Here is a 14,147-nt window from a genome sequence, read left to right as displayed (position 1 = left end):
TTCTTTGTGTGATGAATATTGCAATTTCAGGGGCTGGATTCTCCGCCTCGCCGCGACACATTTCTGCCTCGACCCGCCGGCGGGATTCTCTGTTACGCCGCCGGTCAATGGGGTTTCCCATTAAGGTGCAGCCTCACGCCGTCGGGAAAACCCCGGATGCTGGCAAAACAGAACATCCCATCGGCAGAGAATCCTGACCAACATATATTGGGCAGGATTCTCCGACCCCCCGCCGGGTCGGAGAATCGTCGGTGGGCGGCGTGAATCCCGCCCCCAACAGCCGCCGAATTCTCCGGCACCGAAGTCCCGCTGCTGTAATGCCGATCCCGCCAGCGTGAATTAAACCACCTCCCTTACCAGTGGGACCAGGCGGCGTGGGCGGGCTCCAGGGTCCTGGGGGGGGGGGGGGGGGGGGGGGCGCTGAGCGATCTGGCCCCAGGGGGTGCCCCCACGGTGGCCTGGCCCGCGATCGGGGCCCACCGATCCGCCGGCGGGCCTGTGCCGTGGGGGCACTCTTTCCCCTCCGCGTCGGCTGTCAACCTCCACGATGGCCAACGCGGAGTTGACCCCCCTGCCTGCGCATGCACGGGGATGATGTCAGCAGCCGCTGACGCTCCCGCACATGCTCGGACTTCCGCCAGGCGGCGGAGTCCCTTCGGCCCCGGTTGGCGTGGCACCAAAGGACTTTCCCGCCGGCCGGTGGGGCGCAAACTACTCCGGCGCGGGCCTAGCCTCTAAAGGTGAGGGCTTGGCCCCTACATGTGCGGAGGAATCCGTACTTTTGGGGCGGCCTGACGCCGGAGTGGTTCACGCAACTCCAGCACGCCGGGAACCCCCGCCCCGCCGGGTAGGGGAGAATCCCGGCCATTGAATGAAATGTATTTGGTGCAGTCGGATTGAAAAGCCTGGGTTAGTATGTGACTGCTGCAGTCACGTTATTAAAAATCCTGGCTTGAAAGGCAACATACTTGTTGGAGACGTATACAATTAAACCATAATAAAAGTTGGATTTTATGTATTTAAGAGTTAAAAGCCTGGGGTTAGTGTGTTTGACTGCAGTTGTCATTTTCTTTTTAAGAATTCTATTTTGCAGGGCCTGGGTGCTTTTAGCAGCCAGAAGGCGAAAATGACAAAGAATGTGTTTTTCAGTCTGGACTGTGGTTTGACTGGGAAAGTCCCTGGAGAGTTCATTTGTTTGTTAGCTGCAGGAAAACTTGTTTGTTTAGCTTGTGGAGATGGGATTATTGTTGCGGGGAGCCAAGGATCGCAGAGAGACATTTCGAAAAACTTTAAAGAAGCAGTTTTCTTTGGAGAAAGTTTTGGAGAGCGGAGTTGAATTCTTTTTTTTCCATATTTTTATTGGTTTTTTGAGTTATTTGTGCTGAAAAAATGGAGAGGAAACTGAGATTTGCATGTAACAGGCAATGCAACAACAGTAATAATAACCAACAATAGGATCAACAAGATTTGAGCCCCTCTCTGTCACCGTAACCGTGACTGGGGCACCAATGCTATTTAATATTTACATTTATTAATATTCAGTATTTTGAATATTTGTTGGGCTTTAGCCGGGGCTCCTGCCGCTTGACGGTAAGAGATGCCCCCAGCTTTACCCCCACAGGTATAGTTGGGGTCTTTGCCCTCATTCGTCGCTAACTCCATTCTGCTGCTGGTGGGAGATGTCACACTCCCCCCTTGAGCTTGAGTGTTCGAGGGAGGGTGGGTCTGTTCATTACCCCGGTTTCTCCCTGTGTGGGGGAGGCCTATGATCTCTCCAGTGAGTGGCCCTCCTCCCCATTCTTTCCCTATTCCTCGCGAGTTCCACACCCTCTGTTTAGAAGGATGAGGGGGCCTCTTATTGAAACTTACGTGATACTGCGAGGCCTGGATAGAGTGGACTTGGAGAGGATGTTTCCACTTGTAGAAACTAGAAGCAGAGGACACAATCTCAGACTATAGGGACGATCCTTTAAAACAGAGTTGAGGAGGAATTTCTTCAGCCAGAGGGTGGTGAATCTGTGGAACTCTTTGCCGCAGAAGGCTTTGGAGGCCAAATCATTGAGTGTCTTTAAGACATAGATAGGTTCTTGATTAATAAGGAGATCAGGGATTATGGGAAGAAGGTAGGAGAATGGGGATGAGAAAAATATCAGCTTTGATTGAATAGCGGAGCAGACCCAATGGGCCAAGTGGCCTAACTCTGCTCCTATGTCTTATGGTCTTATGGTCTCTGGATGTATTTCCTTTCTCCCTCTATTCTGCCCCTTATCTCCCTCCCCCCCCCCCCCCCCCCCCCTCTTTCTATCACTTGCTGCTTCCTCTATTTGACAGGCAAGTATTTCTGTGTTGAACCTTCACCAAACTGACATCTCATCATTATGTATGCTTGGTGCTGCCCATGGCATGTCCATATGCAAATCATGAGGGGGTAGTGGCTGCAAAATAATGGCTGCCAGTCCCCAAGTGCCACTTTTAAGGGCTGTAAAATTAGATACGAGTCTCCACCATCTACAAGACACGAGTCAGGAATGTGATGGGATACAAAAGCATTCATTTGCCTGGATGACTGCAGCTCCAACAACTTTCAAGAAGCCTGACACCACCCAGGATAAAGCATTGTTACCCCATCCAGGATAAAGATTGTTACCCCATCCACCACCTTAAACTTTCACTCTCTTCGTTGTCAAAGCACAGTGCAGTAGCATGTACCATCTACAAAATGCAGTACAAAATCTAACCAAGGCTGTTTTGTCAGTACTTTCAAACCCACGACCTCCACAACTGAGAGAGTCAAGGACAGAAGATAGATGGGGACACCACCATCTGCAAGTTCCCCCGCAAGCCTCAAACCCTCCTAACTTGGAACCATATCACTGTGCCTTCACTGTCACGTATGTCAAAATCCTGGAACTAAATCATAACAGCACTTTTGGTTAGCTGCACCACATGAGCTGCATTGGTTCAAGAAGACGACTCGCCACCACTTTCTCAAAGGCAATTAGGATGGCCAATAAATGCTGGTCTAGCCAGTGACATCCACATCCCATGAAAAAACTCCAAATCGGACTATAATGGGACAGAGACCATCCATATAGAGCAGCACGGTGGTGCAGTGGTTAGCATTGTTGCCTCACGGCGCCGAGGTCCCAAGTTCCACCCCGGCTTGGGGTCACTGTCCGTGTGGAGTTTACACATTCTCCCCGTGTTTGCGTGGGTTTTGCCCCTACAATCCAGAGACGTGCAGGGCAGGTGGATTGGCCATGCTAAATTGTCCCTCAATTGGAAAAAATGAATTCTGTACTCTAAATTTTTTTAAAAATCCATATGTATTTTGTTGTATTATTCGTTTCATGCATGTAAACATAATTATATATACATTATGGGTGTGATTTAAAGGCCTCATTGCATGTGGCAAGAATCCGTGCAGGCCGGTTTGATCATAGGAGTGGTCTAAATTGCAATTCTCACCAGGTGCCAAGTGGTTTGCGATCAAACCGGCTCACTCCCGTTCGCGCATTCAGGAACTCCTCTAAGCGCGGCGAGAACCCTCTAATCACTACTTTAAAGGCCAATCTCCATCTCATTAATGAAATGTTCGCCATATCCAACAGCCTGTTGGGATTGTCCCGGCTCCACAGCGAGAAGTCCCATGAGGCACAATTAGTGCTGGTTCACACAAACGAGGACCAGGTGGGACAGCACTTGAAAGTCTCTCTGGCTGTTAGCGGCCCTTGGGTGGCCAAGGATAGAGCAGGGTGGCACTCTGGCTCTCCCCCTGACACCTGGCCACCTTGGCATTGCCCAACTGGCACCTTGACACTGCCAGTCTGGCACTGCCAAAGTGCCAAGGTGGCACTGCCATGGGTCAGGGTCTGAGGGGAGCGATACCCATGAAAGGTAGGATAAGGGGTGGTATGGAGGGTAGGGGGGAAAGGGCGGTTATGAGGGGGCCTCCAGAAGGTTTGGGGGTGAGGTAAAGGGTGGGGTCCCAGAAAAGGGGAGGTCCAAAAGGGGGTATGGGATGGCCTGAAACAGGGGAGGCGTCAGCGACCCTATAGCAGTGTGTCTGCACTTGCAGGATGTGCAGTAGTGCTGATGTGTGTGGGGGTGACATTGCCTGTGGGTGGGGACTGTGAGGGACCCACAAGCCCATCTAGAGATCATGCACCCTTTCAAAATGGCAGCCCAATCTCTGAGGAGCTGGCCTGGCCAGCGAGTTCGGCTCCCCAGGAATGAAAATAATGGACTCACCCGGCGAGGAACTCGTAAGGGCCTGAAAAAATGACTAAGTGCTGTTCGATAGCGGTCAATAGTTCAATAGCTCGCCTACGCAGCCGTCGAGGAGCTTGCAGGAAACCTCGCTTGCTATGGCACTTGGAACTTGTCCCATTCAATCGCGCCCTATATCTATAGTATATTGAATATACATTTTGTGAGATTAATAACTGGTTAATATTCATTTATAATTTAAGTTGAATTAATATGGGGCCTAATTCAATTGTTTACCAAATATTTAGAGGCAGAAACCATGAAGCCAGTGAAGCCAAAACCTGCAAAGAAAGGTAAAACAGAAGTTCAACCAATATGTTGTTACATGTATTGCCAACCTCACGGCTCTCCTTTCTTCCATTGACAATTGGCTAAAACTAAGTGATTCTTGGGGAATGGTGGGGTTACTAGACATAGCACTCCGCACTCCAATTTTCCACAGTTCTTGACAATGGAAAGAAACGAAGGTAAGTTTGGGTAAAAGCTACACAGATAAAGCTTTCAAAAATCATTTGAGAATTTTGTAATGCTAAAACTAATAATAAAGTATGATTAAAATAATCATCAAAATAATGTGAAAATTAAAATCTGATGAGCTTACTGCTTGAACAGAAGGTTTACTGGACTGAACTGGAATGGGCCGGTTGTCATATGGGAAAGGTTGGACAGGCTAGGCTTGTAGCTGCTGGAGTTTAGAAGCGCAAGATGTGACTTTATTGAATGATATAAGATCCCAAGGGGTCTTGACAGGGTGAATAAAGAACAAAGAACAAAGAAAAGTACAGCACAGGAACAGGCCCTTCGGCCCTCCAAGCCTGTGCCGACCATGCTGCCCATCTAAACTAAAATCTTCTACACCTCCTGGGTCCGTATCCCTCTATTCCCACCCTATTCATGTATTTGTCAAGATGCCCCTTAAATGTGACTATCGTCCCTGCTTCCACCACCTCCTCCGGCAGCGAGTTCCAGGCACCCACTACCCTCTGTGTAAAAAACTTGCCTTGTACATCTCCTCTAAACATTTCCCCTCGCACCTTAAACCTATGCCCCCTAATAATTGACCCCTCTACCCTGGTAAAAGCCTCTAACTGTTCATTCTGTCTATGCCTCTTATAATCTTGTAGACCTCTATCAGGTCGCCCCTCAACCTCTGTCGTTCCAGTGAGAACAAACCGAGAGGACATTTCCTCTCAAGGGCAGCACGGTAGCACAGTGGTTAGCACTGTGGCTTCACAGTGCCAAGGTCCCAGGTTTGATTTGCTGCTGGGTGACTGTCTGTGCGGAGTCTGCACATTCTCCCCGTGTCTGCGTGGGTTTCCTCCGGGTGCTCCGGTTTCCTCCCACAGTCCAAAGATGTGCAGGTTAGGTGGATTGGCCATGATAAATTGCCCTTAGTGACCAAAAGGTTTAGGAGGGGTTATTGGGTTACAGGGATAGGGTGGAAGTGAGGGCTTAAGTTGGTCGGTGCAGACTTGATGGGCCGAATGGCATCCTTCTGCACTGTATGTTCTATGTCCTCTTGTTGGAGAATACAGAACTAGCTGTCACTTTTTAAAAATAAGAGGACGCCCATTTAAGATGGAGATGAGGAGAATTTATTTCTGTAAGGGTCTTTGGCACTCTCTTCCTCAAAAGGCAAAGGAAGCAGAATCTTTTAATATTTTTAATGCAGGATGAATAAATTCCTGATAAGCAAGTGGGCAAAAGATAATTGGGAGTAGGTAGGAATGTAGAGTTGATGTTACAATGAGATCAGCCATGATTTTATTGGGTGGTGGATAAGGTTTGAGGGGTCGCGTAGCCTTCTGGTCCTAATTCATGTGCTCGTAACACCGTGAAAACCAATTTGAGCATTAATGATTATGTTTCAGTTATGGAGCAGATTAGTTGTGTCTGTTGAACTGGCAGAAGTGATAATAAGAATTCTTTTCAGTAGCAGGAGCAGGATATTTGCATAAATGAGGTTCATTGCAGTGCAGACTTGGCACAACCAGAGATTGTGATTTCCTTGTAGTATAATCAATTTCCTGTGCAATTTATGCCAGAATCCCAAGGAATCTTGGAGCCATTTTTATATACTAAGCATTGCTTAAAGTTCTTAATTGGTAAAAATAAGTAGCAGCAGAGAAATCCACCTTTCTTTCTTGCTTTCTTTCTTTCTAGAGGGCAATAGAACATTTCCAAAAACTGCAGTTAATGCAGAGGAACGTGGGGCAATAAACCATCACTAGGGAGACAGTATTGAATAAACTGATGGGATTAAAGGCAGATAAGTCTCCAGGATCTAATGGCCTGCACCCTGGGGTATTAAGGGAGGTGGCAGCAGAGATAGTCGATGAATTGGTTGTGATATTTCAGAATTCCCTGGATTCTGGAAGAGTCCCGATGAATTGGAAAAATGCTAATGTGATGGCCAATCAAAAAGGGAGAGAGGCAAAAAGTAGGAAACTATAGACCGGTTAGCTTGATCTCTGTGGTGGGGAAGTTGTTGGAATCAATCACATATGGAACATATGGAAAGACAAAGCTCAATCCACCATTGTCACCATTTATGAAGAGTAAGTCATGCTTGACAAATTTGCTTGAGTTCTTTGAGGGCGTAACCAGCAAGGTGGACAATGGGGAACCTGCGGATATGGTATATCTAGACTTCCAGAAGGTGTTTGACAAGGTGCTGCATAAAAGACCCAGAAGGTGAGATCACAGAGGATTGAGGGTAGAGTATTAGATTGGATTGAGGATTGGCTGACTGACAGAAAGCAGAGGGTAGGGATAAATGGGTCCTTCCCTGGCTGGTGAACTGTAACTAGCGGGGTGCCGCAGGGGTCTGTCCTCTATTATGGGCCAGGGTTTAGAGAACACCAAAATAGAGTATATGGAGTTCACCTGACCCACAATTTTAAATATATTTTGGTTACGGGGAGCACAAGGGCCCAGTTTCCAGGTGTTATGCAACAGAGACCTTAAGTATTTTAATACAAAACAATGATTATTCAATGAATCCAGTTAACATTTTATAAACACACAGTAAACAGTTCATCAACTACCAACACAAATAATCCCCACAGGTACAATACTCTATAGGTCACACTTAATAATTTTCCGAACAACATCCATAAGTCAAATACCCTTTTTAACAAAGACGGCAGGTTTGAATTCTCTACAGAAAATAGTTATCACTTTTAAATTATCAAGTGATCTGTAAACATTCTTTAGCATGGAGAGAGCGAGGGAGCTCAAAATACATTTTCTTGTTTGAATGCAGCTCCCAACTGAAAACAATGCCAAAAACTCAACTACAAAACAGTTTACAGCTCAAAACGAAAGTAAAAGCCAGAAACACAGCTCAGCTCCACCCACACAATGACATCACTGCAGCTATTTAATGAACACACTTTTCTTAAAGAGACCCTCACATGACACCTCCGACCTCAACTGTTTATAATCTATATAAATGATCTGCATGCAGGGACAGAGTGTAACATAATGCAATTTGTGGATGATACTAAAATAGATTGGAAAGCATGCAGTGAAGAGGAGATAAAGAGTTTATGATAGATATAGATAGGCTAGGAAATTGGGCTAAAATTTGGCAAATGGAGTTTAATGTGGATAAAGTGTGAGGTTATCCATTTTGGCTGAAAAAATATTCAGGCAAATTATCATCTGAATGGAAGCAGATTCAAAATGCCTCTGGGCAGAGAGACCTGGATGTCTTTGTTTATGAATCACAGAAAGTCAGTATTCAGGTACAACAGGTAATGAAAAAGGAAAATGGAAAGTTAGCGTTTATTGCAAAAGAGCTGCAGTGTAAAAGTAGAGAAGTGTTGTTGCAATTGTATAGGGTGTTGGTGAGACCACATCTGGAGTATTGTGTCCAGTTTTGGTCTCCTTATTTGAGGAGGGATGTAGTGGTATTGGAGGCAGTTCAGAGGAAGTTCACCATTTTGATTCCAGGGTGAAAGGTTTGATGTACGAGGAAAGATTAAACAGTTTGGGTTCATTCTTGCTGGGTTTTAGAATAAGATGGGATCTGATTGAGGTATATAAAATACCAAAAGGAATTGATAAAATAAACAGAGACATCGGAGACCTGTTTCGTGGCACAGTGACCCCCTGCTGGCAGCGGGATCTTCCGGCCTGGCAGCCGGCCAATGGGGTTCCCCCTTGTGGCCACCCCCACGCCGTCGGGAAATCCGCGGGCATGAATGTGCTGGCGGTGAATTGGAAGATGCTGTCGATAGAGAATGCCGCCTCAAACGTTCCCCCTTGTTGGGCAATGGAGAATGAGAGGCAACAGATATAGGTTGAGAGGCATTAGATTTAAAACTGAGATGAGGAGGAACTACTTCTCGCAGAGGGTGATGAATTTGTGGAATGCGCTGCCCCATAATGCAGTGGAGTCTGAGTCATCAACTGATTTCAAGAAGGAGATAGATATACTTCTGATTAAAAAACTAGTTAAAGAGATATGGGCAACAAGTGAGCTAAATCGCTGGCTTTTAAAGCAGACCAAGCAGGCCAGCAGCACGGTTCGATTCCCGTACCAGCCTCCCCGGACAGGTGCTGGAATGTGGCGAATAGGGGCTTTTCACAGTAACTTCATTGAAGCCTACTCGTGACAATAAGCGATTTTCATTTTCATTTTCAAGTGGGATGGTGGACTTGAGACCAGGAACAGATCAGCCATGATTTAACTGAATGGTGGAGCAGGTTTGGGGAGCTGAATTGTGTGCTCCTGCTCCTAATTCCAATGTTCCGATGTTATTCCTATGTTCTTTCTTGCTTCCTTGAAAATATTGTAAAAGGCAATACCATATTTTATTTTTTTCATGATTCAGTTGTGAGCTCACTGTTTTCAGCATATCTAATGTAATGAGCATAGCATTTAACCACTCCAAGACTTATTGTTGCCCTGTATGTGGACACTCGGTTGAATTTTCACTCCCGAGTCAGGAGCTCAGAGTTGGAAAATTGCCAACTTGGGATAAAGTCCTCTGAATGGTCAGGCTTTGGTGGGGAAGGGGGATAGGTGCTCACTGTAGTTGGACCTGTCAACCTTGGAAATAATTCAGAGGCTGCCGAGTGCCAAACATCAAGCCAGTTCCACATCCAGACAACTAATCCCTTGATAAACTCTCTGAGAATTCATTCAAGCATTGCACTTGCAGCTCTACCCAGGCCACCTTCACCCGACTGTGACAATGATAGGTTTGGAAGCAGCCAAACAGCACTAATCCTATAATGATAACCCTCAGGTTTATGTCAACAAACATCTATTGAAATTGCAAGCACTGATTATTTTCAACTGTCGCCTCGCAGTTTTTTTTTAAATTAAAGGGCATGGTATTTAAATAACTTGACAGTTCCAAAGACCTCATTCACTTTTTACGCACATCGGGGGTGATTCTCCAAAATGGAGACTAAGTGTTCGTGCCGTCTTGAACGCCGTCGCATTTCACGATGGTGCAAAATGGGCACGGGGATGACTGATTCTGTTCCCCACACCACAGAGGGCCAGCACGGCGCTGGAGCGGTTCACGCCGCTCCAGCCTCCCTTCCCGGCGCCAAATGGGTGCAGCGCCAACCCGCACATGCGCAGTTGGGCATCGCCAACCCGCGCATGCATGGGGGTCTTCTTCAACATGGCGCGGGGGTTCTGGGGCCGGAAGCGGAAGAAAGTAGGCCCGGGGGGAGAGGCCAGCCCACCGATCAGTGAGCCCTTATCGCGGACCAGACGCCATCAGAGGCCCTCCCTCGCCCAGTGAAGCTGATGAAGGAGCGCTTTTCCCCGCCCCACAGGCCGCCCCCCCCCCCCCCGACCCTTTGCGCATAGTTCCCGCCGGCAGCGACCAGGGGTGATCCGCGCTGGCGGGACTCTGCCGTTTCCGCACGGCCGCTTGGCCCATATGGGCCGGAGAATCAGCGGCCCCGCCGATTCCAGCGGCCCAGGGCCGGTGCCGCATCAAACGCGCTGGCTCAAATGCCGCCGATTCTCCGCACCTCGGAGAATCACGTGCCGGCATCGGTGCGTCATGGCGCAGTTGTGGCGATTCACCGCCCAGGCGTGGGGCTTGGAGAATCGCGCCCATCATGTCTACTCTTAACAGTCCCAAAGGGGTATTGTACCTGTCCAAAGGGGTGACTTACCTCTCCAAATAACTCTGGCAGGTTTAGACCTTTCCCTCAAACACCCATGAGTCATGTTACAGAAAGGTAGCCAAATTTCCTTCTGTTTGAAAGGGGGCTGCACTTTTAAATACAAAGCAGTCTCCATGAACTGTGGATGTGCGAAATACAGCTCACCTCCATTTCTTTCTGGCAAAAATGGAGGGTGTTGGGTTTGGGGGCAGCAATTCTTGATTCTGGTCTCTCGAGTGATTTTGGCTGAAGCAGACAGCCCTTCTGTTTACATGAAATTTTGGGCTCTGGACTTTGTGAAAGTAAAGCCTGTAGTTGGGGTATTTGAATTAACAAATTTGGGAAGCAAGTATCATTTGATTACAATGGTCTTTTAGTCACTGTTCTGTGCCCACGATAAACAAAAAGATGCCTTTATGTGAATTTTTGAAATATAACTTTGGAAATTTTCAATGAGGAGTCGTGGGTGTTAATATCTATTATTGGGATTCTGGGAACATGAGCAAATATTTTAAGACAATGGGGATCTTTCTGCTTTTGGTGAGCAGTAGCAGAACTAACCTGATTGAGAAGTACACATTTCTATCATTGGGTGCGAAGGAGAAAATATATTAACAGACATCTTCACAAGTGGTGCTTACAAACAAAGGAGAGAAAAAGTGCATATCACCAGCCCCACCTCGGCAGTTTCTCGGCAGCAGTGATGTTTGCCTTTGACCTCCAGCAGAACCTTCCAGTCCCACGGATGTCCATGGTGTCTTGTGTGACTCACTGGGCGGGAGCTGACTTTGGAAGCTGGTGGTAAGGGCCAGAAAACCTCACCCCTTGATGTTGCATGCAGCCATCATTCCAAAAAAATGAGAATTTACTCCTTCAAAAAAACAACCCTGCAATGTTACCTCAGATTTTTATCATTTTTTTTTAAACAGCAGGAAAACACAAAATTAAAAATGAGTGACTTTTATTTCACAAAATTTTATTGTTTTGCAGTTATTTATTTTTGGGATTAGAGCTTTCATTCCTTGCAAATGCAATAGATTTAAATGATCTGAGCTGCTGGCAATTACTAAGCAAATAAATTAGTGCATTGTTTATTTATAATTGTTTTAATATTCTGATAACTTTCCTCAGTGAATGGTTACAATTTATTTGAATTAAATTTGCGGCATTTTTCTGCTGGCTTGTGTGTATACAGTTGTGCACCCAAATAAACAATGTAGTGTAGCATGGTGCTTCGGTTAGGATGTTGCAAAGGTACGTTGCAGTGTGCCTTACCTGCATGAACCTTCTGGAGCCTCAGCGAGATCAAATTCAGCTTTTTGCCCCATTAAGACTTTCAGTGTGTTACATTTCAAAATGGAGATAAATGGCAGTCATGATGGAAGTTCACTACGGCTCCAACCAACATTGTAACCATATGGTAATTACAGTAATTAGGGTGTGATCCAAATTGCACATTCTTTGGGCGAGCTCCATTTCTGGTTTCTCATCTCTATAAATTAGTGCATGTATAATCCTCTGGCCTGATATGCTGAAGTGGGATTCTTAGAGTGTGGTTCCTGTAGCAACAATTCAAATGCTTTTTTTTCAAAATTTAGAGTACCGAATTCTTTTTTTTCCAATTAAGGGGCAATTTAGCATGGCCAATTCACCTACCAGGCACACCTTTGGGTTCTGGTGGTGAGACCCACGCACACACAGGGAGAATGTGCAAATTCCACATGAACAGTGACCCGGGGCCGATATCAAATCCACGTCCTCGGCGCCGTGAAACAATTCATACTTTGAAAATTTGTATGTAATCGTGAAAGTTATTTATGTTACTCACCAAATGATTTCACTAAAGTTTCACTGCAGGAAAATGTGCTACGCTTTGAGTGCTGGCTCTCTGCTGATGTTGCATTTCTCAGCTTTCGTTTGGATCATGTGCATTGTTTTCAAGAATGAAATATGCAAGGTTCGGTATTCCTACGGTTTCACTCTGTCTCACAGTATAAAACCTCTGCAGGAATTCTGTGGGTTCTATGGAAAATGCCTTCACTTCATCACTTGCATCCACGGTAGCACGGCAACACGGTAGCATTGTGGATAGCACAAATTGCTTCACAGCTCCAGGGTCCCAAGTTCGATTCCGGCTTGGGTCACTGACTGTACGGAGTCTGCACATCCTCCCCGTGTGTGAGTGGGTTTCCTCCGGGTGCTCCGGTTTCCTCGCACAGTCCAAAGATGTGCAGGTTAGGTGGATTGGCCATGATAAATTGCCCTAAGTGTCAAAAATTGCCCTTAGTGTTGGGTGGAGTTACTGGGTTATGGGGATAGGGTGGAGATGTTGACCTTGGCTAGGGTGCTCTTTCCAAGAGCCGGTGCAGACTCGATGGGCCGAATGGCCTCCTTCTGCACTGCAAATTCTATGATAACCTATGATATGATAATCCAGGCAGATTTGACATTTTCTTTGGGGTGACCATTTCCTCACAGGACAAGCGACTTATATTGTTGCATCCTCTGCACCAGATTCTCAGCACCATCAGGAAAAGGAATGTCCTCAAATTCACGTTCCAGACATTTCTGGACACGAACAGTTTTAACCACTTTTACTGTAGTTGGTCACTGTTGATCCCTGCAAATACAACTGTGACCACAATGGCAACTCAACTTCTCTTTAATATCAAGGAACAGACCTTTATGAGCTGCTGTTTCACCCAGATTTTCTGTTCTGAAACAACAGTGCTGCTGCCCAGGCTTCCTGCACCCACTTTTCCACACAGATGTAGTTGTTTAAATTGAGGATGAAGGCAGCCAGCGTTGCACAATTCATTGCTGATTACCTCCTTTTCTTTCTGTACATTCATGCCCATGCCTTGAGCTGAGATGTAACATCTATAATTTGCACAGAGGAACTGCAGCTGATGGGTCTGTATGATGAATTGAAAGTGGCATTGGGATAAAAGTTTCCACCTGTCCTTTGCTCATATTCTTGATCCTGTAGAAGCAACAGTAAGCAGATAAGACTCACCGCCTTTCTTTTAGAGAATATTATGCCCTCATTATTAACTGTTACATGTACATGGATATGTTGAAATATGAAACTAATCTAAATATTTGTGTACAATTAAAATATGATTAAATTTGATCCTAATTGAATTGGACATTGACTTTTCAGAGACCGAAACCGCGAAGCAAGTGAAACCAAAAGCTGCAGAGAAAGGTAACATAAAAACAAAACCAATATATGTGTTTCTAATCTTGCAGTTTTCCTAAATTAAAATTCTAAGCTACCAGTGAGCCTCTGGGTTTGGATGGGATTTCATTTCCAGCGATCCCCACTACAGTTTACTCTTCCTATTAGCAAAGGAAAGAAAAGATAGATTTTCTTTTATTCGTTCAGGCGATATGGATGTTGCTGGCCAGCATTTGCTCAGCCCTAATTGCCTTTGAACTGAGTGTGTTGGGCATTGAGAGTCAATCACATTGGTGTGAGTCTGGAGTCACATGTAGGAAAGACCAGGTAAGGATGGCAGATTTCTTTCCCTAATAAACAATAGTTTCATGGTCACCATTCATTTTTTTATTCCAGACTTTTATTGAATTCAACTTTCACCATCTGACATGATGGGATTTGAACCCAGGTCACCTGATCATTACCGTTGGTCTTCTGGTGACAATACTACTACGCACCACCTCCCCAACCTAGACGGGTTAAATCAGTGCTTATCTCCACAGGACCAAAGTGTAAA

General features: G+C 46.0%; 1 protein-coding gene across 1 annotated transcript in view; it reads left to right on the top strand.

The window, feature by feature from the left end:
* LOC119967928 (triadin-like) overlaps positions 1–14,147 on the top strand; it is a 233,906-nt gene that overhangs the window by 85,907 nt on the left and 133,852 nt on the right. The window contains exons 12-13 of the mRNA XM_038801024.1: positions 4,518–4,562; positions 13,574–13,618. Coding sequence (XP_038656952.1) covers positions 4,518–4,562; positions 13,574–13,618 — 90 coding nt within the window. The remainder of the gene's footprint in view (positions 1–4,517; positions 4,563–13,573; positions 13,619–14,147) is intronic.

The sequence above is a fragment of the Scyliorhinus canicula genome, chromosome 6, assembly GCF_902713615.1.
Source record: "Scyliorhinus canicula chromosome 6, sScyCan1.1, whole genome shotgun sequence".
NCBI classification, from domain to species: domain Eukaryota; kingdom Metazoa; phylum Chordata; class Chondrichthyes; order Carcharhiniformes; family Scyliorhinidae; genus Scyliorhinus; species Scyliorhinus canicula.
This window is presented reverse-complemented; position numbering and strand designations above follow the sequence as displayed.